At 36.4% G+C, this 27672-nt stretch overlaps 1 protein-coding gene across 16 annotated transcripts in view; it reads right to left on the minus strand.

The window, feature by feature from the left end:
* SOX6 (SRY-box transcription factor 6) overlaps positions 1-27672 on the minus strand; it is a 480950-nt gene that overhangs the window by 56214 nt on the left and 397064 nt on the right. For all 16 annotated transcript variants that reach the window (XM_039344591.1, XM_039344594.1, XM_039344588.1 and 13 more), the window contains 3 exons: positions 15576-15725; positions 4137-4317; positions 1072-1259 (listed from right to left, as the gene is read on the minus strand). In XM_039344591.1, coding sequence (XP_039200525.1) covers positions 1072-1259; positions 4137-4317; positions 15576-15725 — 519 coding nt within the window. The remainder of the gene's footprint in view (positions 1-1071; positions 1260-4136; positions 4318-15575; positions 15726-27672) is intronic.

The raw sequence follows: 27672 nt of genomic DNA on the forward strand, positions 1-27672 counted from the left end.
TGGCCAATAAATCATATATATATTAGCACCGCTTCACATAACCATTCTCTCTCTTCATATGAAGATGAATTTAAATGAAAGTTTCCTATACAAAATAGAACTCTGCCCTGATTAATAAAAGAGTTGGTACATCTGAGTTGTAAATATTCACGTCAATAGGAGATGGCAAAAATATAGGGTTTTCTATGACTCTTGCCCACCACCTAGTGGTTGTCTGGATTTTTGTAGGCCACAGATCAGCCCTAGTTTTAGAGATGAAAAAGGTGCGGAAAATAATCAATGGCTTGAAATACTTTCCTTTTGTTTCAAAAAAAACTGAAGAAAAAGGAACTGTTATTATTTTTTTACTTTCCAAAACAAGTTAGATCATTTGACAAGATACTGTAGTACTGTGAGAAATTAGGTAAAGAAAATTCTACTGAGTTATTATGACTCTACTGAATTGCCAGGTAACCTTGCATGCCCTAGTAGTATGACATCAAATACCAATTAGAAGACAGGGTGACAACTAGCAGGAAGAATTCTCTATATATTCCTACTGGGGTTATTGGGAGTATGTCACTGGAAAGGAGATACTAGACAAATGGAGCCCAGTATCCTTCAAGAAAGACAACTCTAATCCATATTGCTACTATTTGTACCATACAATATTTCTGTAACTTGGGAACTTAATATAAGAAGCCTAAAGTTTTCTGGGACAGCATTCACAGAATATGACTGAGTGGAGGTGGGAACAGGGCTCTTAGTTCCTCCTGACCTATCTTAACCATCTGCCATTCTTCAAATGAAACTTTGGCCAACTTGCGATACCTACATTGATTCTCATATGGTGCAGAATGGGGGGGAGGGGAAATGATATTCCCTGTTGGTGCCATTGGAGCCCTGTGTAAATCTTCCTCATGGAAAAATCTTCTTCTGATCAATCCAATCTAATTTTTTTTCCCCTCCTGGACCTACATCGCACACGTCAATGTGAAAAGTGATTAAAAACTGTAACTTTCTGGAATTAAATAGCTATTCACCAGGCAAATAAATTTAGCAGCAACAAGGGTGGAAGAGCTATTGTGTTACCTTTTCGGTTCTACAGTTGTTTAGGCCCATATTATTCAGGTTGGGAAGCTTTCCATCAATATGTGGTTGCTGCTGTTGCTGCTGCTCCCGCTGGATTTGTTCTCTCATCTTTCGAGCCTCCTGAATTGCTTTCATTACAGTGTCCTGGTCCCCAAATAGGGCAGGTGAGTTAAGACTGGAAAGGATGTCTAGAAAGAAAGGGATTATAAGAGTGCATTAAAATATCCTCTTTTCAAGAGATTTATATCCACACACACACAAACATTGTAATTTCAGCTGCTGCAAATATTTAAGCCTGTATCTTTAACATTAAAATGGATAGTAATTTTAGATTTGGGCAACAGCTGTAATTTTGTTTTCCATTCTGAGCGATGTTTAATCAGAGATAACCTCTCCTGAAGCAATTAACAGAAATTATTATTATATTAATGATTTAATCAAAACATTTGATGCCTTTTAAAGTGAGAATTTCAGCGTATTTTTCAATCCTAGCACAAAGGATCAAAATGTACCTACACATGATTTTTGCTTTGTGTTTGTAAATGTATTTGTAAATCTTAACTGATGTTCAAGAAAAATTCATATTATGTTTTCTTATAGAGGTTGATATTTCCAAGTGATAACTGATATAATTCATTGCTGTTTCATTTATTTTTCCATTATGAAGCTGTCAAGCTGAACCCAGAACATTCATGTTAACTACATTCAACCATGAACCTTATAGAACATAAAAGAAATAAATCCAGTTCAATTTTTACCACAATATTCAGTGATTGGAGATGAGAAATAAAGGAAGATAAAGCCTTACATTACTTGAAAGAATTTTTTTTTCATAGAAAGCATCTAATGAAGCAATTTTTGAAACGGAGAGTGAGGTATAGCTATGAAGCAAACTTTCTAGGATGCTCTTTTAAATCTAGTGCATATTTTGAATAATCCTGGATTCAAGACATTGTAACCATGAAATGGCATGTTACAGTCAAAGCTGTAAAAGAATTGATACAATATATTTTAATTCCGGCTCTGATCAGAGACACTGAGAAGCAAGTGTGTACGGCTATTAAAATAAATACTTGTTACTTCCAATGTTGGATTTAATTGTATAAAAGATTACTTGTCTACGTTTCGATCAAACCATAAAAATAATTTAGTGTTAGGAATATTTCAGCTACATGCCTTTACCCAGTTTAGATAGGTGTGCCAACTGGTTAGGTTTCTTGAGACTTTAGATTGGCCATTATAATATATGATTTAATCACAATATACTGTATGTAGATTATTGCAGTATGCTTTTTGGACGACGGCTTTGTAGAGTGCTTGGAAATTACTCCTTGCATGGGACAACAAAAGCATGCATCAACATTTATTAAATTTTTACATTCTGGGTTTGTTTGTTTTTTTGCAGATACATTGAAATATTAATAGTTAATAATGGGACAACAAATCAGTATCCGTTCTGAGCAACCACATAGATAGGTTTTCTTCAGGATGAATTGGCTCCAACCTCATACTATATTGCTACTATAACTGAGTCTGTCCACCTTGCTGAGTGTCTTCTCTTTTCTTCCAACTTTCCTAGCATCAGAGCCCTCTCTAGAGGTCTTCATATAATAGGTCTAAAGCAGGATAATTTGAGAGTGGTCATTTGTGCCTTAAGTGACATTCTGGAGATTTGTTCATTGATTACTTTGTTTTCTTGGCTATCTGTGGTATTCTCGGGAGTTTTTTTCCCAACTTCAACATTCAAACATGTCATTACTTTTTCAATCTCACTTCTTCAAAATCCAATGTTCACTTCCATAGACTGTCCTAGGGAATATCACTGCACTATTCTGATCTTTGTAGTTATAGGCATATCAGGACATCTGAACATTTTCCCCACAGCCATTATTTTGTTATTCTGCATACCAGTCTGCAGTATGTCCAATAGCTGTTTCTTTATTGTTGGCATTTGATCCTAAAGTGGTGTCTGGCTTCTGCCCTTTAATATATTCATTGTTAATTCTAAATTTGGTTGTTGTGTTTATTGTCATTAGTTTGGTCATCTTTATATTTAATCTTAGTCCCAATTTTTCACTGCGCACCTTGATTTATTTCTATTACAGTTTTCAGACTGTTTACATTTTCAGTAGTATCTTTATTATTTACTTGACCTGATCTTGTCTATCTACCAAGGCTGGGACTGGTTAGCATTTGGACTGGGAAAATATCCTGAAAGAAGTCAGTCACAAATCAATCTCCACAGAGTTCTTCCATGACATTTTTGCTTTTGATGCTATTGACTTTTTAGATTTTTATCTGTTTTGCATTGGCTGACTTATTTATTGCTCTGCGTTGCCCAGAGCCCCCTTTGGGAGAGATGGGCACATAAATAAATTTGAATAATAAGTAAATCAAATGACTGTACCAATAAATTGAATAAATTTGAAATTCTCCATAGAGAATCTATGTGTATCCAGGAAATTTTGCCTTTGAGTTAAGGAGGTGTTTGGAAAGAGGATAGGTGTGCTACCAGTGCCTCCAGGGAATATGTAGCTACTGTATGAACCCAGGAAAAGATGCAGCTTTACGGAGGACCTGATAGATTTAATAGGACCTCCTTAAAGAAGGCCATGCCCCATCTGAAACAACTCTTTAGCCTCAGATGTGAAGAACCAAGCCTCCCTATTTGTTATGACTATTTATTAGATTTAATATAGCCACCCACTCCAATGGTAATCCATTGGAGTGGGTGGCTATATTAAATCTAATAAAGCATGACTCAAAGAATTTATGTTTTTTTTAAAATTTACCTTTAATTTATCCTTTAAAGTATATTGAAAGGACTACTTTCCCTCATAGATTCCCATGTAAATCTATTGAGATAAAATAAAAATCAAAGGCCTAATAAATATGACAGAGATTCATGCAATAAATGTCAAAGACCTTGTAAATGTTAAGAAACCTTGAATATACCTGGTTCTGCAAAAAAAAAAAATAAATAACATGAAACTAGGCCCACAGGAGAAGACTAGAGACCTCTCATCCCTATTTGAAATGACCCAGATTTGTTCCTTTTTGAGTACCTAGAGAGGATCCTCTTCCCAGAGTCATGCCAATAGGACTGGGGATTCCACTTTTATTGGCCACATTCACAGGGCTGGTTTTACTCGTAGGGAAGAGGCTCTGCGTTGGCGACGTCGGGGATTTGACAGGTTCTGCTGTCTTGGGTCTAGCAGAGAGATTCAGTGGCTGTGCAGCATCATCCTAGAAGAGTTTAATGTAAATAATTATTAGGAGAAGACAAATGAAACACATTATCACTTAGGAAGCCACAGCTATTTTACACCTTCCAGACAATGCTGCATTTTCCTGCAATAATAACAAAAGAAGCTAATTATCTACACTCCTTGAAGATTCAATGAAAGGGAAACCTCATTAATTTTTCTGTGCTGTGCCTCTGTTTACATTAACTATGTCGCTAGATCGTTCTTTTTGACAAATTAAAATCTGAATTAGCTTGCATTACTGTTTAATTTCCTAATGTGTTTTCTGAGGTCTAAATTAACCCAGGGCATTCACAAAGAATGATTTTTTAAAAAATCTAACCAGCAATGTTGCAGTGTTTAACTGTGTCTGCTGGAAACTTCTTAAACTACAATACGGCATATATATCGTTAATATGCACTTCAATGAGGGGAAGCATTATGGTAAAAAAAATTAAAAGAACATTAGATGACTTAATTGTTTTAGTTTTGTTTTCATATACTGTAGCTATGATCCTCTTGCCACTTTGTTTTATGAAAGACTTTTCAAATAAAGTCTTTTCTAAACGAGATGGGTGACACATACATCTAATAAATAAATATAATTTCAATAAATTTTATTTCTTCATTTCTTTCAAAAAGTCTAGTAGGGTAGCAATATGCTTAATGTTATTAGTATATTTACTGGCACACACCCAAACTGATGATGAAATGTTTGTATCTTTAGCCTACCAACAACAGCAGATGCTAGTACAAATGAAGTAAAATAACATCTGGTTCTTACTATTTAGTAAACTGGTTGCTATTGATAGGACAGAACATCACACCACAGAAAAAGTCTATCTATGTGGTCAATCAGAGTTGATTTGATGATATATATTAATAAGAAAGAAATAAGAAGGGATGAACATTTTGGTTTTTATAATTCTTCAGTGCTGCTTTCTTAAACTCCCTTCATCAATGGCTTTTAATCCTGAATGTTTGCACTAGCTATTATGTATTTGGTCAAAAGCAGGAAAGAGAGTCCGGAAGAGGTTCAAGATGCTACTGAACTAAAACTTGCAGCAAAGCTAGCCTGTGTTTGTGTGTTTATTGTGATTTGTTAGTGGTCTATGTTGTATTTATCTTTTATTTTATTGTTTGAAAATTATTTTATATGATGTATGCCACCTTAATTATAATTTACGAGTGAAGTGTTTTTATAAATCTGTCCATCTGTAAGTATCTGTCCATTAGAAAGAAAACATACCATATTCACATTTCTGAAGTTTCACTTAAATTCTGCATTATTTCTGTATCATGAATCATATACTCTAGCTGTGTGTAACTAGATATATGATTGCCATTACATAAATATCACAAGATCAGGTTATTCTTTCATCAACTTTTTAAAAAGAAATGCTAATGTGTCAGTTTCTAACGTACTGCATGCATACACATATACCTTATATATGGAAAAATAAAACAATCTGAATTTAGTATTGACATATTCAGAGTCATGATTTTCAAATTCTAACAGGGAGTTGCTCAGTTTGTGTAACTTCTGTGTAAGAGTTTTTGAACTGGATGTTATCAATAGGCCAATGACACTCAGTTCTTCTAATCTTCTTATCTTCTAATCCAGGAGAGTAATCAATACAATGTTGTCCAACCTCAGTAATGAGCCAGGTGACAGAAAACAAACTGAAACTAAATCCAAAAAGATTGAGGATTGTGTTGATAAAAAAAAAGTTGATCTTTTTTTGAATTGAAATAGTTTGCTCAGAGCAGTTTGTGTTCTCTCAGAAAGAACAGCTTTGCAGATTACAAATGCAAACTCTCCTTGGATTTGTAAATATGGCTGTGTCAAGGAACTCTTTTCCAGCTGTGACCCTTTCTGAGTTAGCTAGATTTAATATCAATTACCTATATTTTGGGTGTCAACCACCTTCATTACTGCAAAGTAGAGTATGTTGGAGCATTCTTGAAAAACATCTAGAAATTGTCATTGGTACAAAATGTGGCAGCCAGACTAGACAAATATAGGGATGATATCAATCCTATATGGAAAGTTGTCCACAGTTGCCCACAAGGTATTGGCCCTGACTTTCAAGACCCTAAACACTAAGTCCTGACTATGTGTCAGCCTTTTGAAGTAAGCAAGTTCAGGAAAGAGGTATCAGGAATGCTACTTTATTGCCATAGAACAGTGTTTCCCAAACTTGACAATTTTAAGGCATGTGGACTTCAACTCCCAGAATTCCACAGCCAGCAATGCTGGCTGTGGAATTCTGGGAGTTGAAGTCCACATGCCTTAAAATTGTCAAGTTTGGGAAACACTGCCATAGAATAAAATAAGAATCTTGAAAACCTGAGAGAGATTTTCTCTCTCTCTTCCCCTCCTCTAAAGGATATCAAAGCTGGCCAATCTTAAGTTTTTTCTTCACTCCCTTCTAAATATCCTGGCTGAGCTGATTTTTACATAAAGGTTACTGAATTCCTTTTTAAGGCCATTTCAGTATTCTTCTATGTGTAGGATCATTTATATTATATGGAACCTTCCTGGTCTCTTCAATGAACCACTTTGAAGACTATCTCCACTGTTAGAATTATATCCATCTGATACGCTTGAAAGTTTCTTTTCCTGTGTGATTCGCAGGCTGAAGAATGTATTCCCGAGGGAGATGGATCTGGTCCTTAATACCCCAATATTTTGGAGGTGCTAAAAGCACATATTTTCTGCCAAACGTTTAACTGTTAAATATAATTGTTCGTTTGTTTTGTTTTACCAAACACGGGGATTTTATCTCTATTTCGGTTTCAGTGTCACTTACCTATATTTTATATTCTTGTTGCTTTTTAAAGGGCAAATTTAAATCCAATAAATAAATAAGAAATGAGTCAAAATTAGTTTGAAGAACTCCTATCAAAAAAAACTGTGCTACTACTTTCAGAAACTAGTAAGAACAGAAAGAACTTGTTCTTTTGATCTAGTGTTCCTCTTTACAATACTATCTTTTGCTGTTCATCAGCGAGCTTGTACCCTCCGCTGAACTTGTTAGCAATCAGCCAGGCACAGCATTTTTGGGATAGCAGAATACTGAGTTTCTGTAATTAAAATGAAAAGAGCCTGGCAACCTGACTCTTTCATTTAAAGTATGCCCAAAGCTGAGATATGCTGGATAGAAAGGTGCATCATCTATATTTTAGCAGGCAGAACTGAAGACTTCAAAGCTGAGAAATATATGAAAGAATACAATAATACTCTCCATTATCTTATCACCGGCATTCTTCTTGCTGTCAAAATTGTACACAGCACATTTTACAGCAGAAAAGTTATTGAATAGGCCAATTCAAAACTAAGCCATTTTTATAATGCTGCACTTTCTTGATAGTTTAGTTGTATTATTATATAGGGACTATACCCTCCAATGTTTGTGGTAGTAAAATATGTAGATTTTTTTTTATCGATCAGTCATATTGGATAAAAAGTAGTGTGACAAAACTTTTATGCCAGTGCCAGGGTCATCCTTATAGCTGACACTGAAGGGAGGCTGGCTCGGTTATTTTATCTTATCAAATCATTTCCCATAAACCATTCAGGCAGGAACATAGAACATGCTTACTGGATTTTGCTAATTATGCTCCATATAACATCCAATCAGACATGTGCCAGTTGTATGCAAATATTTTCATTTCTTTTAAATAGTAGCTTAATTTCTATTTCTAACAGAAATAGAAATATTCCTCGTGTTTGTAATAATTATGCTGGCACAGAGCTAAGGGCATTCATTTACATACATAATGTCCTTATATGCAGGATTGATTTGATTTTTTCCCCTGACAATATAAGGAAAGTGGTCTTGACTTCTCCTTCTTAGAGCTATCTAGGGCAGCCTGTGTAACACAGATAGTTTAGTTCTTTTGGACCAGATCTTTACTGCTTACTTTTCTGCCTAATATTTGTTCATCCCTTACTCAAATCAATGCTGCCAGACAGCACATTTCATGTGAACAAAGAAGACATATGCCCACCTAAGTCACAACATTTCAGAATTCAATAAAGGTACATAGCTATGTCCCTGAAACAAAGCAACACAATAAGCAATATTTTTTTGTGCAACAACTAGACCTACTATGTACTTTGTTTGTCAGGCCCTAAAGAAGCCTTTGGGAAAATCAACCAAATCAGACTTTCAAATAAGTCTGCCCCAGAAATAAGCAAGGGTATTACTCACTGCATGTCTATGCAGAATTAAGCAAGGGAATTATTTGAACAAATCTATTCTCTGCATGCCTATTCAGAATGGGTCTCGCCAAATTAACTTCAGTTAAACATAAATAAGATTGTAGTCCCTTTATAGAAGATTAAACAATAACCTTTCCACACAAATAATACAGGAACAGATTTTTTACACAAGCATGCATACACACCCTTACAAAACCAACAATGGAAGCACTTTTTTCAATATATGTAAAATGAGAATAAATTAGTATACCACTTAAGTATGAACCAGCAATGTGCTGCAGCTCCCAAGATAGCCAATGTAGTCATAAACTGCATCAACAGAAGAATAAAATCAAGGTCACAAGAAGTGATGGTACCACTTTATACTGCACTACTGAGGCCACACTTGGAATACAAACGATACAAAAAAGATACTGAGACTCTAGAAAATGTGCAGAGAAGAGCAACAAAAATGATAAGGGGTAGACTTCTGGTCTTGAGCAGTAGCACAGCAGCCAAGGGATTTCGGGGCTACGTGCCCTTTAGCTGAATTTCTTCCTGTTAGGGGACCCTAAATGGGCCAGAAGCTGCCCTGAAGAAGAGGCAAAGAAGGAAGTCCCATGGACTATGGAGAGATGGCGGTTGACCCGATCGATCCAGGAGAAGCCTTCCAGAAACAAACAGGAGAAAGGCTAGCCTAACTTCAGAGTCTAGCCCAAGCTACAAGCAACCAAAGTCAAAAAACACTATTTTAAGCTGATTGTAAACAGCGCGTTTGAATCTGGGTAAGATCATTGATTTTCTCTATCCTACTTATTAATTTTCCCAGAAAAAAAATTCCCAAGAAGCAAAAAACCTCCAAATGTGAAGGAGGGGGATTTTTGCCCCACCCTTTTACTAACAGAAGAGCGAATTAAACCTTTTATGGAGGACCAAAACATACAGAAATGAAACAAAATGAATATAAAACCTAAATCTGGATATGTTTGGAATTGTTGAATGGTTAAGATTCTCATTTTAAAGGCAATTTTCTATTTTGATAATTTGAAAAATTAACTAGTGCTGACATCTAGTGGTGGATAAAGACTATGACAGCTATGTCTTTTATATAGGACTTGGCAAAATCTGGAAAAAACTAATCTGTTCTTGTGACCTTCAAAGCTATAGCAATAGAGAATAACTGTGACAAAAAAAGAAAACAATTGGGGTTGCACACAAAGAGAGGATTATAAACTTCAGAAAATCTTTTTGAACCTTTTTGGATTATAAATATCTACTAAACTGTGACTCTAAAGATTAATAATAATAATAATAATAATAATAATAATAATACAGACTGACTACAAGCAGTGACATGACAAAGTAGCAACAATGATGCAATATCATTTGCCCGTGAGCAAAAACTGGTGGGATCATAAAATAGAGAAAGTCATAGAAAATGATAAAATTAAACTGCTCTGGGACTTCAGAATTCAGACAGACAAGCACCTGCAACATAACACCCCATACTTAACAATTGTCGATAAGAAAGACAAAAAAGTCTGGATAGTGGACGTGGCAGTGCCTGGAGACAGCAGAATAGACGAGAAAGAACTGGAGAAGATAACAAAATACAAAGACCTACAAATAGAAATAGAAAGACTGTGGCAAAAGCAAGCAAGGGTAGTACCAATAGTAATAGGCTCCTTGGGTGCAATCCCAAAACAACTGGAGCACCACTTGAACACCATTGGCATTGACAAATTCACTATTAGTCAATTGCAAAAGGCGGCCTTACTAGGAACTGCTTCCATCTTGCGACGATATCTGTAATACCATCAAACATCCACATCTGCCCATCCCAGGTCCTGGGTAAGGACTTGATAGGTAGACAAAATGCCAAATCCAGTCTGAACATCTGGCTGACTGTGCGATGATTAATAATAATAATAATAATAATAATAATAATAATAATAATAATAATAATAATAATAATAATGTTGGAAGGGACCTTGGAGTTCATCTAGTCCAACCCCTCGATTCTTGACCACTATGGAAAATCAGAGACTTGCAGAAAGAACTTATCAAGAAAAAATAAATACCTTTCAAGAAGAGACATATGAGGTGCTGCAACTAATTCAAACAATAATGACTTCAAACCACAAAGAAATCCAAAATAACTTTGAAAACATAAACCAATTCATCTCCAACAACAAAAAAGCCCAGGAAATAACAATAGAGAAGAAGCAGATAAAACAGATAACTGAACACAAATTCAAGGATAGAGACTTAAAGATGGAACTTAACACAACAAAAAAGTATGATTTAACCCAAGTAGAAATTTTTTTTACAAGAAATATTGGTTTTGGAAAAGGCAATTATACTTTAAGACCACAAGACAAATTTGAGGATAAGAAAAAAGACTGGTCAAAATGGATTGCAGAGATGTCAGGAACACCACTAGAACTGGAGAGACAAAAAATGATAAGAGATACAGAGAAAAAAAAAAAGAAAAAGATTTTCAACAAACATGAAAGAGCAAATGCCTCTTACTAAGATATTATACAGTGATACCTACAAGAATATGGAAAGACTTTTTGATTCAGCAGAATATACTGATTAAGGATATTGGGCAAAAGAAGAAGGCCAAAGTAAAAATTAAGAAAATAGATGATGGGACTTATCAGAGAGAATATTTAAAAAAGAAACACCTATTTGGATATAGTTAAAGTAATAGAAAGATTTTGGATATGAATTTTACTTTAAAAAGGAGGAGCCGCTCCAATAACATAGTACTCTCTCTTGCTTCCCTTTTCTTCTCTTATTTCTTGATATGAGTAATATAAAAGAGTTAGAATGGCTTATATATAAGGACTTATTTTAGATATTTAAATGTGATTGATTTTAAGAAAATTACAATGGATTGGGAAAAAAATGTTCTGAATAAGAGTTAAAAGACCAGATGACTAGATCAGTGATTCTCAACCTTTCTAATGCCGTGACCCCATAATACAGTTCCCCATGTTGTGGTGACCCCCAAGTGGGTGTGGCCACCAATAAGAGGGAGTAGGACAGCTAGGGAAAAGGGAAAAAAATGGCGGACAGCATGGTTTGGCGACCCCCGTGAAATGGTCATTCGATCCCAAATGGGGTCCCGACCCACAGATTGAGAACCACTGGACTAGATTTATTAAATGGAATATTTAAAGATTAAATATATTCTTAATTATGGTAAAAAAGAATGGAAAATTTTTGAAAATAAATATGTATTAGCTTAGGGCTTAGGGGAAACATGGACTTTCAGTAGTGTACTATCTTTTTATCCCTCTTTAGTCTTGTTCTTTTTTTCTCTTTTTTTAGTCTTATTTATTCCTTAAGTAAGGTAAAAGTTATGGGATGGTTTACATGAGAAAAAATAGAATCAAATATTTCAATGTAAGTAACTTTGAGAAAATCTTAACCAGTAAGAATGTCTTGAATATTGTGGGAAAAACAAATGTAAACAAGAACTGTAGACGGGATCTATGATGAGGCAACCAGAATGACTAGATAGAAAAGAAATATTATATTGATGTGATTATTATTTGCGGAAATATTAGGGAAAAAATTAATATTCTATTGCTATCTATCAAATAATAAGAATTGTATTAACTTAAGGTTGGTAAAAGAGAACATTGTGGGAAGAAGAGGAAATCAAGTAAAGCTATTATGTGGACTATAGATCATAGAAACCAATTCTTAGCTAATGTTTTTTAAATGTAAACCCAGACAACACACTATTTACCGAATATTAAGGCGACTATGTTAAAAAATTAATAAAATATATTATTTAAAAAATGATAAAGGGTATAGAGGCTAAAATCATATGATGAATGGTTGAGAGTTTGGACAGTCATTTGTCCAGAATAATATAGGGTCTCCTGTTTGTACAGAGGTTTGGACTAGAAGACCTCCAAGCACATTTTGAAAGAAATGAAGGAACTCTTCCTTGGTTAGTCAAATAAAGTAAAAGCTATCCCAGTGATGGCAAAACTTTTAGAGACTGAGTGCCCAAAAACTGACCTGCTCCGCCTGCCCGCAGAGCCACTCACTGCCTCCAGGGCCCGCCGCAGATCACCCAGGCAGCCCAACAGTGCCATGGCAGCCACGCCCTCTGCCCACGCCCCGCAGCATCAACTGTGTGTGATGGGACATGAGAGCAGTCTTGTCTATGCTGCCTGGCTGCCACGTCCTTGGCTGCACTGCTGCACGTGGGCCACGTTCGGGGACGACTCTTCTCCAGGAGGGCTGCTGGTGAGGAGGGGGGTCACAGGGGGAGGCAAGGCTGGGGCAACGGCACGTGTGCCCACAGAGAGGGCTCCGAGTGCCGTTTCTGGCACCCGTGCCATAGGTTTGCCACCACTGAGGTATCCATTGCATTGTATTTAGATCTGTTCTTTTAGAGTTTTTTATTTTCTTTTTCAAATTAAAGACAGGAAGGGATTCTGATTGAGGACTGCAATTCCCATTTATAATCCCTCAATACTTTCTCAAAAGACCAGTAATTGTCATTGTAATCTTCTTATCTGGGATGTAACGTTGACAATAGCAATACATGGCCTCTAGAAGGCAAACCATTCCATCACTAACCATAAAAAAAATTCTGATCTTGATTTACTGAAACTTTATTTATTTAATTTATATTCTGCCTCTATTATTTTTATAAATAAGGCAGTGAACCTTGGGGTATTTAAGGAAGGAGATAGGACCAATATACCTATGATTCCTATTCCAGCCCTAAACCCCTCCAAAATTGGGGGGGAGGTGCCAAACTTCAATACTGCCAGTGACATCATTGACTTTCTGCAGTCCACTAGACCATTCAGACACTGGGCAACCTGATTTGTCAAGCATATCCCATCACTGAGTTACTGGTCTAATTATCTCAAGGATTGCTTCTCTTGATATAAAGTCCAAACACCAATCTCCAGAGAAGGATCAGTCTCTATGACCCCTTTTTATGAAGTTGTCAGGAACATGGGGGAAGCTTTACCCTACTTTGTATCCGAACTATAATATGGACTTGCTCAAGAACAGTTTTTGACCTGTATTCTTTCTCTTTTCAGGAAAAGAAACAAGATCTTCCTCTTTAAATTGTTTGAACAAGTTTATAATGATTTAAAATATTTAGAGCCTAAGTATGTACTATATGTATATGCTGGGGTTTTATACTGTTACAGAATATCAACTCAGGGCAGCTCACAAACTCAGTATTTGTAAATAGGAATAAAATATACAAGATCTATAATAAACATTATAAGTAACATAGTGCAAATGAAGCTTAGTTCCCAAAACAAATAAAATTACTTCCATTTAGAATCTTTTTTTAAAAAAAAAAATTATAATTGTTGACAAGACCAAATGGCTTTGTTTGTCCCTCCCCAAACTACATTCCATCTTTATTTATTTATATTTATTTATATCCAACTTTTATTATTTGTACAAATAACTCAAGGCAGCAAACGTATCCAACACACCCTCCTCTTATTTTCCCCACCACAACAACTGTGAATTGGGCTGAAAAAGAGTGACTGGCCTAAAGTCACTCAACTGGCTTTCCTGGCTAAGATGGGACTTGAACTCACAGTCTCTTGTTTCTAGCTTGGCGCCTTTACCATTAGACCAAACTGGCCTTTTAATAATGGATCTTTATCCTTCATAGAATTATACTTCGTCATATGAGATTGACATCCAATCTAGGGGTCCTTCCTGGACTCAAAACTTCTGCTTAACGAGCAGGTAGTAGCTGTGGCCAAGAAGATCTTTGCACAGGTACATTTAGTGTGCCGGTAGCATTCCTTCCGTGACCAGGAAGCCCTTCATTCATCCCTTGGGTCACCTCATAATGAGTCTACTGTCATGTGCTCTACATGTAGCTGCATTTGAAGACAACTCAGAAACTATAGCTGGTCCAGAATCCCATGGAGCATGAAGTAATGGGTGTGTCATAGTCTGTTCATGTATCCCTGCTATTTTGAGAACTGGATGGATTCAGTTCAAGCTGTTGGTTATCACCTATAAAGACCTTCATGGCATAGGGCCCAGCTATCTAAGGGACGATGTGTCTTTATATGTTTCAGCCCATCTAGTGAGATCAACTAGAATGGGCACACTCCATTGATTAAGCAATAAGCAGCACCTTAAATTGCACCTGGGAGCAAACTGGTAACTAGGGCAGCTCTCAGGCATGATAGGTTATTAAGATTAGTGTTAGCTCACTGAATGTATTATGGGCAAAAAGGCAGAATTTAAACTTAAACAACAATAATGACAACATGCCGTGAACAGTCAATGGTTTAGTGAAATTAAAGTACAAAAAGATGTTCTTGTTGATAAGAATTTTTTATATATATTCTGCCAGGACAAACACATCTTTCAGTAATATTAACAGTAGTAGTTCTTTTAAAAATGAGGAAAACCTGCCCTTGGATCATCCCAGATGGCCTCCTTCTGTATAATAGCAACAGCAACAGCACTTATGTGCTACTTCACAGTGCTTTAAAGCCCTCTCTAAGTGGTTTACAGAGTCAGCATATTGCCCCCAACAATCTAGATCCTCATTTTACCGACCTCGGAAGGATGGAAGGCTGAGTCAACCTTGAGCCAGTGAGAATCAAACTGCTGGCAGTTGGTGAGCAGTCGCCAGAATTAGCCTGCATTACTGCATTCTAACCACTGCGCCACCACGGCTCTGTAATAATATAGATCAGTGGTTCTCAATCTGTGGGTCGGGACCCCATTTGGGGTCAACGACCATTTCACGGGGGTCACCAAACCACACTGTCCGCCATTTTTTTCCCTTTTCCCTAGCTGTCCTACTCCCTCTTATTGGTGGCCACACCCACTTGGGAGTCACCACAATATGGGGAACTGTATTATGGGGTCACGGCATTAGAAACGTTGAGAACCACTGATATAGATCCATCCTCATATGCAATATACCCTTACGTCAAATGAAGCAATGTTAAAGGACAGTGAATCAAGAGGTCTCTGCATGCAGCTGGAATATTCAGGAGAACAAACTAAATCAGTACCTTAACTTGAGTTACAGGACTGGTCCCTCTCTTTTCATTTTTCATCCCGGTTGGTGAGAGCGTCCCTGTCGTATTTGGCGGCTGAGGCGTGGAAGGCATCTTGGCGCCAGGCGATATCTGCATGCTGGCCAACTGAGCGGCATAGAGTTGCTGCAAAACAAGAACAGATTTCTCTTTTAGGAGCCCTGGAGCAGAGAATCCTAAATGGCAGGCGCTTCGTGTTTTGTGTTCCTGGACTTGGGGCATCACACATCTAACCAGCTTGATAAAAGGTATGGAAAGGAAGACTTCTGGATTAATGGAGAGTTGTCTGGTTATCCTACCAACAATGCTTTGTTTTGTTTTTAATACCTTGCAGTGTTTCTCTGACTTGAGGAAAAATGACAATTACAGGCAGTAGACCTTGACTTACAACAATTTGTTTCAAAGTTACAATGGAACTGAAAAAAGTGAGTTATGACCATTTTTCACATGTAGGACCACTGCAGCATCTCCATGATCACAAGATCAAAATTCAGACGCTTGGCAACCGACTCATATTTATGACGGTCGCAGTGTCACCTTTTGAGACCTTCTGACAAGCAAAGTCAACAGGGAAGCCGGGTTCACTTAACAGTCATGTTACTAACTTAACAACTGTAGTGATTCACTTCACAACTGTGGCAAGAAAGGTTGTAAAATGGGGCAAAACTCACTTAACACATGTCTCGCTTAGCAACAGAAATTTGGGGCTCAGTTGTGGTTGTAAGTTGTGATCTACCTGTACTGCTGTTTCTGCCAGTAACTATAAGACGTTGCATATACCATCTTTTAGTTGCTAATATAGAAACTCAATGAGGTCCCTGCACATTAAGTTAGTAAAAATAACTACAGAGTTTACATAAGAAGTCTTATGTAAACTGAACTGAACATTGTCAAAAGAAGCACAATTATGTCACATAGTCTTAAAACATTGTGCACTGTGTCTTGAACAAACCAAATAGTTAATTGTCTCTTAACAACCAGCCTTAAAAACCTCACCTTCATGTAGCAATAGCAATAGTGCTCCCATTATAAACAGGGAAAGGTCTATTCCTCTCTCGCAAATAAATCTATGAAAAAGTGGTGGTTTGTATGTAATTTCCAACTTTACTATCATTTAAATGGCCAAATAAAAAAAAAATTATAGTAATCCAAAGCAGACCTTTCAGCATATATAATTAAATGAAAGTTTAATAAAGAATAATTTGTAAAAGCCAGATGTGCTTAAGTCATAGTGATTGGAGATTTTTGGAACATTTTTTTTAAAAAACATTACAAATTTCAGCAGAAATGAAAGTCACAGAACTTGATTATATCAAAATTTGAGTAGTCAAAATCTCACTTGTGAGATAAAATGTATGTATGTATGTATGTATGTGATCAAAGTAAATATTCTGGGTCTTTACATAAAAAATGATGCTCCATTTGTTTCCCCATAATGCTTTAACAGCCAGCCTATGGAAAGGCCAGTTCACTTCACACTGCATGAAATTCACCTAGATCTGGCAGCACTAGTCTGTCCAATCCAGGGGTCCTCAACCTTGGCAACTTTAAGACTTGTGGACTTCAACTCCCAGAATTCCTCAGCCGGCTGAGGAATTCTGGGAGTTGAAGTCCACAAGTCTTAAAGTTGCCAAGGTTGAGGATCCCTGGTCTATTCTATTCTAAATTCCACTACTGTGTCACGCAAACCCTACTCAGAGAGAAAACAAAATTTAAGAATTTGCTATAATTAAAGATTTAAATGAATACTGTGGTTGTTGTTCCTCTGATCCCACTCTTTTTCATGCTCTGTAGTATATATATATATTTGCAGCACATGAACTAGTATGATATTCTTTCTTAGTATCATTCTTTAATTCTTAGACCAGAATATTATTGATGAGCAATTGCAAAGTTCTTAGGTATATTATTGCATACACAAGCAAAATTGGGTTACCATAATAGAAGCACATAATTTGGGGGGAAAATGTGATGTTGTAAGAGAGCATATATTTATATAGCCGGGCCTGTACTTATTTGTTTACTTTAAAAAGTTGTACTTCTCTTTTCCTTATATAGTTTATACTGCTGTGACAAATGCCATGATCCATCTACAGACACTCTGTACTTGGGAACATAAAATTGAAGTTTTCTCAGCTTACAACTTGCATGAACAAAATGAGTTCCCTGCCATGATTCAGATGTCACGTCTTGCCCCAAGAACCAGCCAGAATGTACCTAAACTGAAGGTTCAGTTTTCTCACTTTGTCTTCTTCAAGGCATATCTCAGATCTACTTGTGTCAGCTATGTTATATGAGAGTCCGGAGACATACTTAATATGGATTAAGTAAAGAAAGTGCATGACCAAATGAACTTTTATACTTCAGGCAAATCTATTCAAGAATGTCAACGCAAGGCACTGAGTCATTCTTAGTCCAAGAGCAATATTTTTCAGAATCAATTTATCCTCAAATAAGGCAACATGTCGATCATCTCTCAAGAGACACAAGGCTAAAACAGAATCACACACAGCCATCTATATCATTATTCATTATGAAATTTGCTTCATATGACCTGGTTTTCAGGATCAGGAAATATCTAATTGGTAAAGTAGTCCAGAATTTCAAAACATTTTGTTAGCCTTGTAAAGAGATACTTTTCTGTTGACTAAAAATAACCCTCATATCAGTGTTTTGCATAATGGCTGTATTCTGCTGTGGGGTGAAGAACTGTGATTAAATTAGCCACTGGCACTGAATCTAATTTCAGTGACTAAAATAGTGATTGAGGTTCCCCATGCAATTGGCATTTGATACTTCAACAGAACTATTTTCCATTGCAATGTTAACTTCATAGCTCTTTTACTACTACAAAGTCATTAATTTTAACGGGTTAGTCATCTCTGAATGTCAGGAGTCGTAACTATTGTTTCAGAGTAATTACCAGTATAAATTTTTAACAGTTGTAAATTCTTCTACTGTATTTTTATTGGTTCATAAAATAATAGTTCCATGGTTGGTGCAATAATATTTTCAAAACTTCAAATAAATAAACCCTGATTTTGCTTTACACATGAGGCAAAATCTGAAACAATAAGCCATGTAGACACTGAAGGATCTCTGCATACTAATGCAAAGGATTATCTATTACACTGAATAAATGTGTATGAATCTATATGTGTCTCTGTGTGTGAATATATGTGTATGCAGGGCTTTTTTTTCTCATAAAACGCCCGGAACGGAGTCCCAGCACCTTTTTTGGATGGAACCTTGTAGGGTAGGCAAGGCAGGTTGTATGATGTGTGAGTTCCAGCACCTTTTTTTTTTTTTTAGAAAAAAAGCACTGTTTGTATGTCAAATGTTTTAATCAGGAGTATGTCACTTTATAAAGAAGAAATAAACTTGCAGATGCAATTTAATTAAGTACTGAAATTAAGTGTAGGTATTATACTTATTGTTTGATTTTATGCCATCCAACTCCAAGCAAATCTGGGCAAGTTCCTGTGTACTAAACAAGTTAAAATGGTATAATAAGAGCTAATAGACAACAGCAACAAGACTAACTTAAAAAATTAAAAAAGGAACAAGATGGTGAGCCTGGCAGACGACCTATAACATCCCATAAAGGGATTCCAAGCAGGTCTTTATGGCCCTCTGAAACATCAGCAGTATGTTGATCTTAGAAGGTATCTTGTTCCAGGGGGCAGGCATCACAATAAAGAAAACACACTCTTTAGGTCCTGATAGATGACATCGTTTAATTGAAGGAACCCAAGAGTGTGTTAACTGGGCAGATACCATGGGAGATAAATAATAATACTGTAGATCATAACCAGCATTTGAATCGAGCATTTTAAAATTCAGAAAAAAACTAAAACAATAAGGAAGCTAAATGTTATAGGATTCAGTAAAGATCACTGTTATTTGCCATAGATGAAACAATGGACCATGGAAAGCTACTGCAGGGAATTAAGTTGTCTGAGCAAGTTGTGAATTCTTGGAATTTTGCTTTCTAGTTTTACAATTATATGTAGGGTTTAGTTCATTTTAATTTGCTTTCAGTGGCATCCATATGGGGGGATCAGACCACTGAAGGTACTCTAGCAATGGAAAGCCTCTCTCTTTTCAATATGCATCATTACATTGTGCACGTCCCAAAGGGGCTGAGCATGCAGTATGATGCTAAAATGCTATTTTTGTCATTCTGACAAAAGCAAGAAGATGCCACTTACTTTCATTAATTATGAGTACACCGAGCTAAGGTAAACCAAAGTGATTTCGAAAACACTTTGTCATGAAAGTAGCTATTTCAACCTCCCAAAATGCTTGAGGTTCCAGGGGGCTGGATTAAATTTTTCGTAGTGACCCTGAGCACCTCTTTCAATCCCAGCCTAAGAAATTTAGCATGGCATGAGCTTAAAAAAAAAAAAACTTCTATGGATCCTTAACTATGCACAACCCCAGGAGCATTCAATTCCATAAAATTTAAAGAGGTGACATGAGGGATAAACTGTGTCCCCATAAATGGAGGCAATTTTAAAAGAAGCTAAAAACTCATCAGCAACTTAACTGTGGGACAATTCAGAGGCAACTCCAGAACTGCTCTGTTGCTGCACAAGGGCATGCCAAGGGAGCCAGATGCTCTGGTTAGAAAAATAGCTCTCTGCACTTACAACTGCATACATCGTTTGAAGATAGCAGAAGTTTAAAAGTTATTAACTCGATTAAATTACATACTTTAAAAATTGTTCCAATATAAAGGAAAACCTGAAATCATGGGTTTTGGGCATCTTTTCCATGCACATTTTATGCATTTAACAATCTCATTTGAACATATGTTACCTGTTATGAATGTATATATAGTAAATATCAATGTTTCTATATCCAAAATAATATTGCAACAAAACCACAATTTTTATATAACATGTCAGTAAGATCATGTTAGCTAAATATAAATATTATGTTAATAAACTGAAATGTTATTAGAGCTTTTAAAGAGTCCTAATGTTATGGGTCAACTCCACATACACTTATTAACACATGTTCAATTCAATTAGCTTTAGAAATCCAATCTGCAGGTCATTTAGTGAGCTGTGGTAGTGCAGTGGTTAGAATGCACTATTGCAGGCTAACTCTGTCCACAGCCTGGAGTTTGATCCTGATGGGGCTCAAGATTGACTCAGCCTTCCATCCTTCCAAGGTCTGCAAAATAAGGAGATAGCTTGTTGGGGGCAATATGCTGACTCTGTAAACCACCCGATGGGGCAGTAAATGTAAGAGCTACTGCTATTTACAAGTATTCAGTTTTAACTTGGACTAAACATTAATAGTGTAATATAAAAATGGAATCTGAATAATGTAGTCTATGAACAGGAAGTATATGAAACAAATAATCCTAATGTTTTAAAACTGTACGAATTAGTGCCTGCTAAACATGCTAACAATTTCATAAGCTAGTTTATATCAGCTTTCCCTCATGCAACACTATCCAGGAATATGTTTTCATAAGGAATATCCTTTATGAACCAAGCTCTCTATAAATACAGCTGTTGTTCCTCATTAGGAGCCATATCAAGGGCTGAGAGTAAGTAACTGGGCTGACAAAAATAACTAGTAAAATGCAGGGGTTGCATCCATGTTCATCCCCCCCCCCAGTTCATAAGAGACATCTGACATATAAAAGTTTTCTAAAGCTATTTAGGAAGTGTAGACAAAGGACCAAATAGATGTAAGAATCGTGCATTTCACATTGAACTGAAACATGAGGGTGGGGTGGAAGAGACGTTGCATTCTTTGCCTATAGGATAGCTATCTGAATCCTCTGCCTTCTCCTATTTCAGACATCTCTACAATGCTAAGAAAATCCTGTTGATATTGGTAGTAATTTCCTTCACAATGCTAACAGCTCAACCCCAACAATACTGAGAGAGAAGGAGAAGTGAGTTCGTTCTCTCTCTCTCTCTCTCTCTCTCTCTCTCTCTCTCTCTCTCCCTCCCTCCCTCCCTCCCTCCCTCCCAGGGAGCGGTGCACATAGGTTAAAGGTCTTTTGAGGGAAGAAATATAGAAGTTGCAAGTTGAAAAGCACTTGCTGAAGAAGCTGTCATACTCTATGGAAAAAGTGGCTTATATCTAGAGCAGGGGTGTCAAACTGTCGGCCCGCGGGCCGGATGTGTCATCTGGAAGCCACAGCCACCCCATTGGGCCCGCAATGGCAAAACCATCCCGATACATTGTGTGACGTCACGTGACGTCACAAGTTTGACATGTCTGATCTAGAGTATTATTTAACTGGAAGATCAATATTTACAAAGACAAGGGGTAGATTGTGAATCTTTCTCCTCAGTGTACTTACTTGGAGTGGATCTTACTCTACTAAGTAACTTTTCACAGAATGGAAGCCATCTCTCTCATTAAGCTAGAGAGAAAAACAGATCATCCTGGAAATGTCAGGGTAGAAACTATTATAAGCATACATATATATACATACCCATATCCATATATACATTCTTTCCCTTTCAGGATAAGCAATATTATACAAAGCATAAAAAAGTGTAAGTAATAGTAGCAGAAAATAAAGTGAGGAATTAGGGGAGAAATGGCAATTTAGGCTTATTTAACTTTATACCTCCCCATCATTCTTTCTAACTCTACATAACTTTATATCCTTATTTCTACAACAGACATACCCCAGTTCATACACACTGTTTGTGTGTGTGTGCATGTGTTTGCATGTGTGTGGAGTGTGGTGTGTGTGTGTGTGTGTGTATCTTTTATCCAGCTTGACAGAAAAAAGCATATTCACTAGTCACAGTTTTCATTATTTAAATATTACACCAGTATCCTGATGTAAAATAAGAATATTTTGTGTTTGGATATATATGGATCCCGTCACGTACTAGATCACAAAATATGGATATTTCTCTGTATTCTTTTGAAATGGTTGCTATTTCTTTGTATTTTTGTATATGCCTATCATTGGCCAGAGGTTCAAATAAGCACTTTCTTTCTGTCACCCTTCATACATTTGACTATAATTTACAGCTCAGCAAGAGGACTCATGAAACAACTATCTATTTTACTTTGGCAAACTAATTCTAGCTAATCAAAGCTTTCCAGAAAAACAACTCAGCATGAAGCTCTGCAAGAGAAATATGCAGAGAACAAAGCTTTTTGTCAAACAACACATCTTGAGATTTAAACACATATGTCTCTTATAGGAAATTTTATCGCTTCCACATTAATCGGCATACAAAAGAAGTATTCTTGTCGCAGACCTGGTTCAACTGGGGAGCTATCGTCACTGGAAACAAGAGCCTGATTAGGTTCCCACACAGATATGAATAGACTTTCCTTTCTTGAGCCAAATGCCATTTCTCCTTGTTTCTTAAGAACAGACTGGCAATTGTAATTGTTAAAAGAAAAAAGAAGCCCCAAAACAACTCCTCCAAATTATCTTGGAACTAAAGACATTTGTTTCTTCATTTGTTGCTTCCCTTCTTGTTGTTATCCAGTTATTTCTATTATCCATCTGGTTGCCCTGTTTTGGAAAGCCTGAATTGATTCACAGCTGTGAAGATGAACAAGAGCTGGGATGCTCTAAGCACATGGAGATCTCTGAACTGCTAATGAAGTCAGCAGACCGTGGGACAGATGTTAAAAGGATTCATAAAATAACTCAGTGGCAAAGCCGCTGACCTCTGCTGGGGATGATGATGATAATGATGATTCCAGAAAAGGGCAAAACTGCATGAAAAAGCATCCACAATTAGAGATACCTGCCTAGTCCTTTATTAAATGTTGATTTCTTGCATTATGTTCCACAAGAAACAGCCTGTCCAGGATTACTGCAGAGGAGAGTTAGGCTGGCCTGTAATGTAAATATTAGTAGACCCAGATAATACGCCATGAACTTAAAAGAGACATACATTAATTTTTGTTCTGAATGCTACAGTATCCATCTGACACCATATGTGGTTTCTGTATTTAAAAAAGAAGTAACCATTCATAATGCTAACTACAATAAATCAGTTATAAAAATGCCAGCACAATCAGAAATGCAAAAAATACAAAAAAAACCCTTTACCTTTTTTTTTAAAAAAAACACTACTTGTTGTAGGAGTAAAGATAATTACTGCAGAATTTTAAATGACTTAAGTCCTGCTGAGACATACAGTATATACATTTCTGTGATGATATACTTGTACCTAAAGATCAAGCAGTCTTAGAATGAAGGTAAATATATATGTCTCCAATCTGAGTCAGTTATTGGGGCCAAAGCTTTATTCTTCCAAGCTTTCAGGCTTATGCTGAGTCCATCATCAGGGAACTTCTCTCTCTCTCCAGAATATGTGCACTGGGCTGTTCTACAACATGTGTAGCATAGCCCCGTGCACATATTCTGGATAGAGAGAAGTTCTCTGAAGTTCTCCAGCACAAGGCCGAAAGCTTGGAAGAATAGTCTCAGTAACCAACTCGTACTGGATCCTGAAATCTTAGTCTTTGCTAGGGATCAAATGTGGGCTACCTAATTATGTGAAAATCCTAAAAACAGAAAATAAAATCACCCTTTTTATTCTCCTTATCTATTAATTAAAATTAATTTATTAGTGAACTTGAAAAAGGGAGATCAGATTTTCCATTTTGTTAGGGTTTTGTTATGACCTCTTATTAGGTGGTAACTTTACATCAGTAACAATCTAATTCATTTTGAAAGTATCATATCTATTCCATTACCACAGATATTAGCAAAACCGTGTAATTTATCTCACCTTTAGAATTGTCTTCTATAGTTAATATTCCCTGTTCTTTGTCAACCTACAGTGTGTGGGGTGTACGTGGGGGGTGGTAGAAGGTAGAATCACTTCTTTTTCATCTCATATGTAATAATAAAAATAAGGCAGAAATTCAATCATGCATGAATTTCTGTTCCTAATTCTCTCTCTCTCTTTGGAAGCAAAAAGGATCGCATGTATTAACTGTCCAGCTAGATTTTTTTTTTTTAACCACAAATTGCAGGAGAATATTACATGTAGAGATTCTGTTGATGGCTATGTTCTGATCTGCCTGAAAGAATTTGGGTCAGGTCAGTCTTGAATCAGAGTTGGTGGTCCTGAAATATGATTCTCTAGCCCAGATGTTTCAAACCAAAACAACATGTATCAGAATTCGTCAGAAACAAATTCTTCAAGCAACTCTAGGACATTATCCCTCCCCCCCCCCCAAGATAACATGCAATGCAGTATTTCTTGGAAGATATACTGGCATCAGGAAACAAATACTCCTTCACACAGTTTTTTCTACTGTTGCAATAGAACAGTAAGGGGGGGGGGGAATGTTATCTTTCTTTTGAAGTGTCATAAAAAGAGGATAATAGACATGGGACTCTCTACCTTTACAATTATTATTTTTGGGCTAATAAATCTGCATTTCTTCACATGAAAAATTACAAAATATACTGCCTTGCTCCATAGCTGTACATATGTAAAGATGCTAACTGTACAACATCATCATTTTACATGGTAACTGAGTAATGCATGCAGTCTTATGTAAGTAGTTTTCCCAGTGCTCATTCAGCCTGCACAATGAAATGTGGAAGGGTTCTGGGTAAAAGAGCATCAGAACCACCATTTATAGCCAGAGAATAAACAGCAGCACCTCTTCTATGACTTATGTACACAGTGTGATCTTCAACAGCGGGCTTTAATACTTTTTTTTCTGAACTGCAACTTTGACAAAGTAAATTGAGGGGTATTGTGCTCCCTGAGAACAATCGAATTACATAGAACAGTTTCAACTATAATGTTTAACTATAACTTCCTTGAATTACCTGTACACAACCAGTTTACTATAAAATCAAAAGCACACCCCAAAAGCACATTTATCCACTTGAATAAACCCTAAATAGCTGCCAGACCCTTCAGCTATCACAGCACGTAGCACTGTTTTTACATGAAGAGAATTCACTTTGCATCTGAAATAAAACAATTGTTTTGTTACATATTTACATTGATTAAAAAAAGTCTGTACTCTATACAATGGAAATTACCTATTTGAAATAACTGTGTTATTTTTTAAAAAAAAACAAACCCTAAAGTTTGGTCGTTGTGATACAATATGGAAATATTTGGGCCATAGGAATCCTAAGGAGCACAGGAAGCAAAAAATTAAAGCAATGTAATACAGAAAGAAAATCAGAAGAGAAAATGAAATTTTCTGGCTGAGGAATTCTGGGAGTTGAAGTCCACAAGTCATAAAAGGGCCAAGTTTGAAGAACCCTGCTCTAAAGTGAACAAATGACTATTTCCATAACAAAATTATGAAAATGATGGAAACAGAATTATGGAAATAACACCAAGGAGATCTGTGAAAATTGGAGTCAGATTCCCTCAGAGTGACTGCTACTAGATTTAGCAAACTGCAATCTGTCAATTAAACTGTATTTTTGTAGATCTTGGCAACAAAAATCACCACTTGTAGAAAATCAGTTAAATTCTGCAACCCTCTGTTAGTGAATGCCTACTGAACATTCTGAGATATTACCTGTACCTATATCCCTTTCAATATACTATCTATAATAACTAGAAGATATTTTCTGAAAGTGATGCTTAATCTTTAAATATCAGCCGTACATACTACACAAAAAATAACATTCAAATGCAGAAGATACTTTATCTTCTTGTGAATGAGCTGAATTAAAGGACTGTCCAAAAAGCAAAGGTCAGTTATCTTTCAATAACCAGGAATAAATGAATTGTCTTGGCTACAATTTTGGTAATATGTAGAAGAAAAGAACAGGGAATAGAAACAAAAAAATCCTTAGTTTAAGAAGAGGAAGGAACTGTTGGAATGTAATTTACCTGAATATCTTGAAGTTTGTATATACTTATCTATTTAATTGTAGTTTAGAATCTTGTGCTTTAACAGAAAGGGTGGTGGGAAAATGCAAATTAATGCATGAGAACATAGTCACAAAGGATATATCTGCATATCCTGTTTAACCATCACAAATGCAGATCACCTACCTCTTCTGGAATGCAATGATGGATAATCGTCATCTTCCCACTTTCAACTCTTTGGAAAAGCAGTCCCTTACCCTGCTTTTCAACTTTTATTTAAAAGTGAGATTTTTCTGGAGGAGCTGCCTTAAACCCTTCAAGGAAGATTGTTCCAAGAGTTCCCTTCCAATTTAGATAACAGCTGCACTGTGATTGGCTGCATGGCTTGCCATGTCCCTCCTCTCAGCTGATCATGGGCTTGTGTAGGCATTTCTACCTGCACTCTTGGATCTTTGCTCCTATTTCCTTATATATGTACATACAGTATATATTTTAAAATGTACAATTTCAAACATTTAAAACAAGGATTTATTTAAATCGCAAAGTTGATCTAAGGAGTCCTTGGTGCTCTCTGAGCTTACTTGTTTTCTTGCAGATGTTCCATTACCCAAATTAGGTAACATCATCAGTGCTAGTCAGTACATCACTAGGTAGTGATGTTACCTAGTTTGGGTAATGAAATGTCTTCAAGAAAACGAGCAAGCTCAGAGAGCACCAAGGACTCCTCGTGTCAATCCTGAGCTACAAATATTCTCCTTTATTAGTACAGTTGACCTAAGGATGGCTAAATAGTGATTTCCCTGTCTCTCTAAAAACTCCTTGACATTCAGTGCTTATGATTTCTAGAAAGTATCCTTTCCATGTCTCTCTAGATTACATGAAGCCCCTTCCTCTCCTATCTGCCTCCATATGCAATATTTCCCCTTGCTTCCACAAATTATAAAGAAAAACCTCTACATAAGCTTGTGCATCAAGCTCCTTAAAAAGGGTTCAAAGGGGGTTGAAAAGAGGGGACAGTCCAATAAGTATATTAAGACACGATGATGATTCCATGACCTCTGTAGATGCCATATGCTAAATAAATAAAATAAATGATTTTGATGATGGTAATGATGCCTCTGCTTAGTGTGACAGCATTGGTATAATATTAAAAAATTGAAAAATATAAAGCCAGAAGAATCAGAAAAATAAGGCCATTGCATAAAATCAAAGCAGCAGAATGCAGGATGGCATCCATGAGGGAAAACAAACACAGCTAT

This window comes from Crotalus tigris, unplaced genomic scaffold, assembly GCF_016545835.1.
Source record: "Crotalus tigris isolate CLP2741 ecotype Arizona unplaced genomic scaffold, ASM1654583v1 scf7180000017933.3771270, whole genome shotgun sequence".
Lineage (NCBI taxonomy): Eukaryota > Metazoa > Chordata > Lepidosauria > Squamata > Viperidae > Crotalus > Crotalus tigris.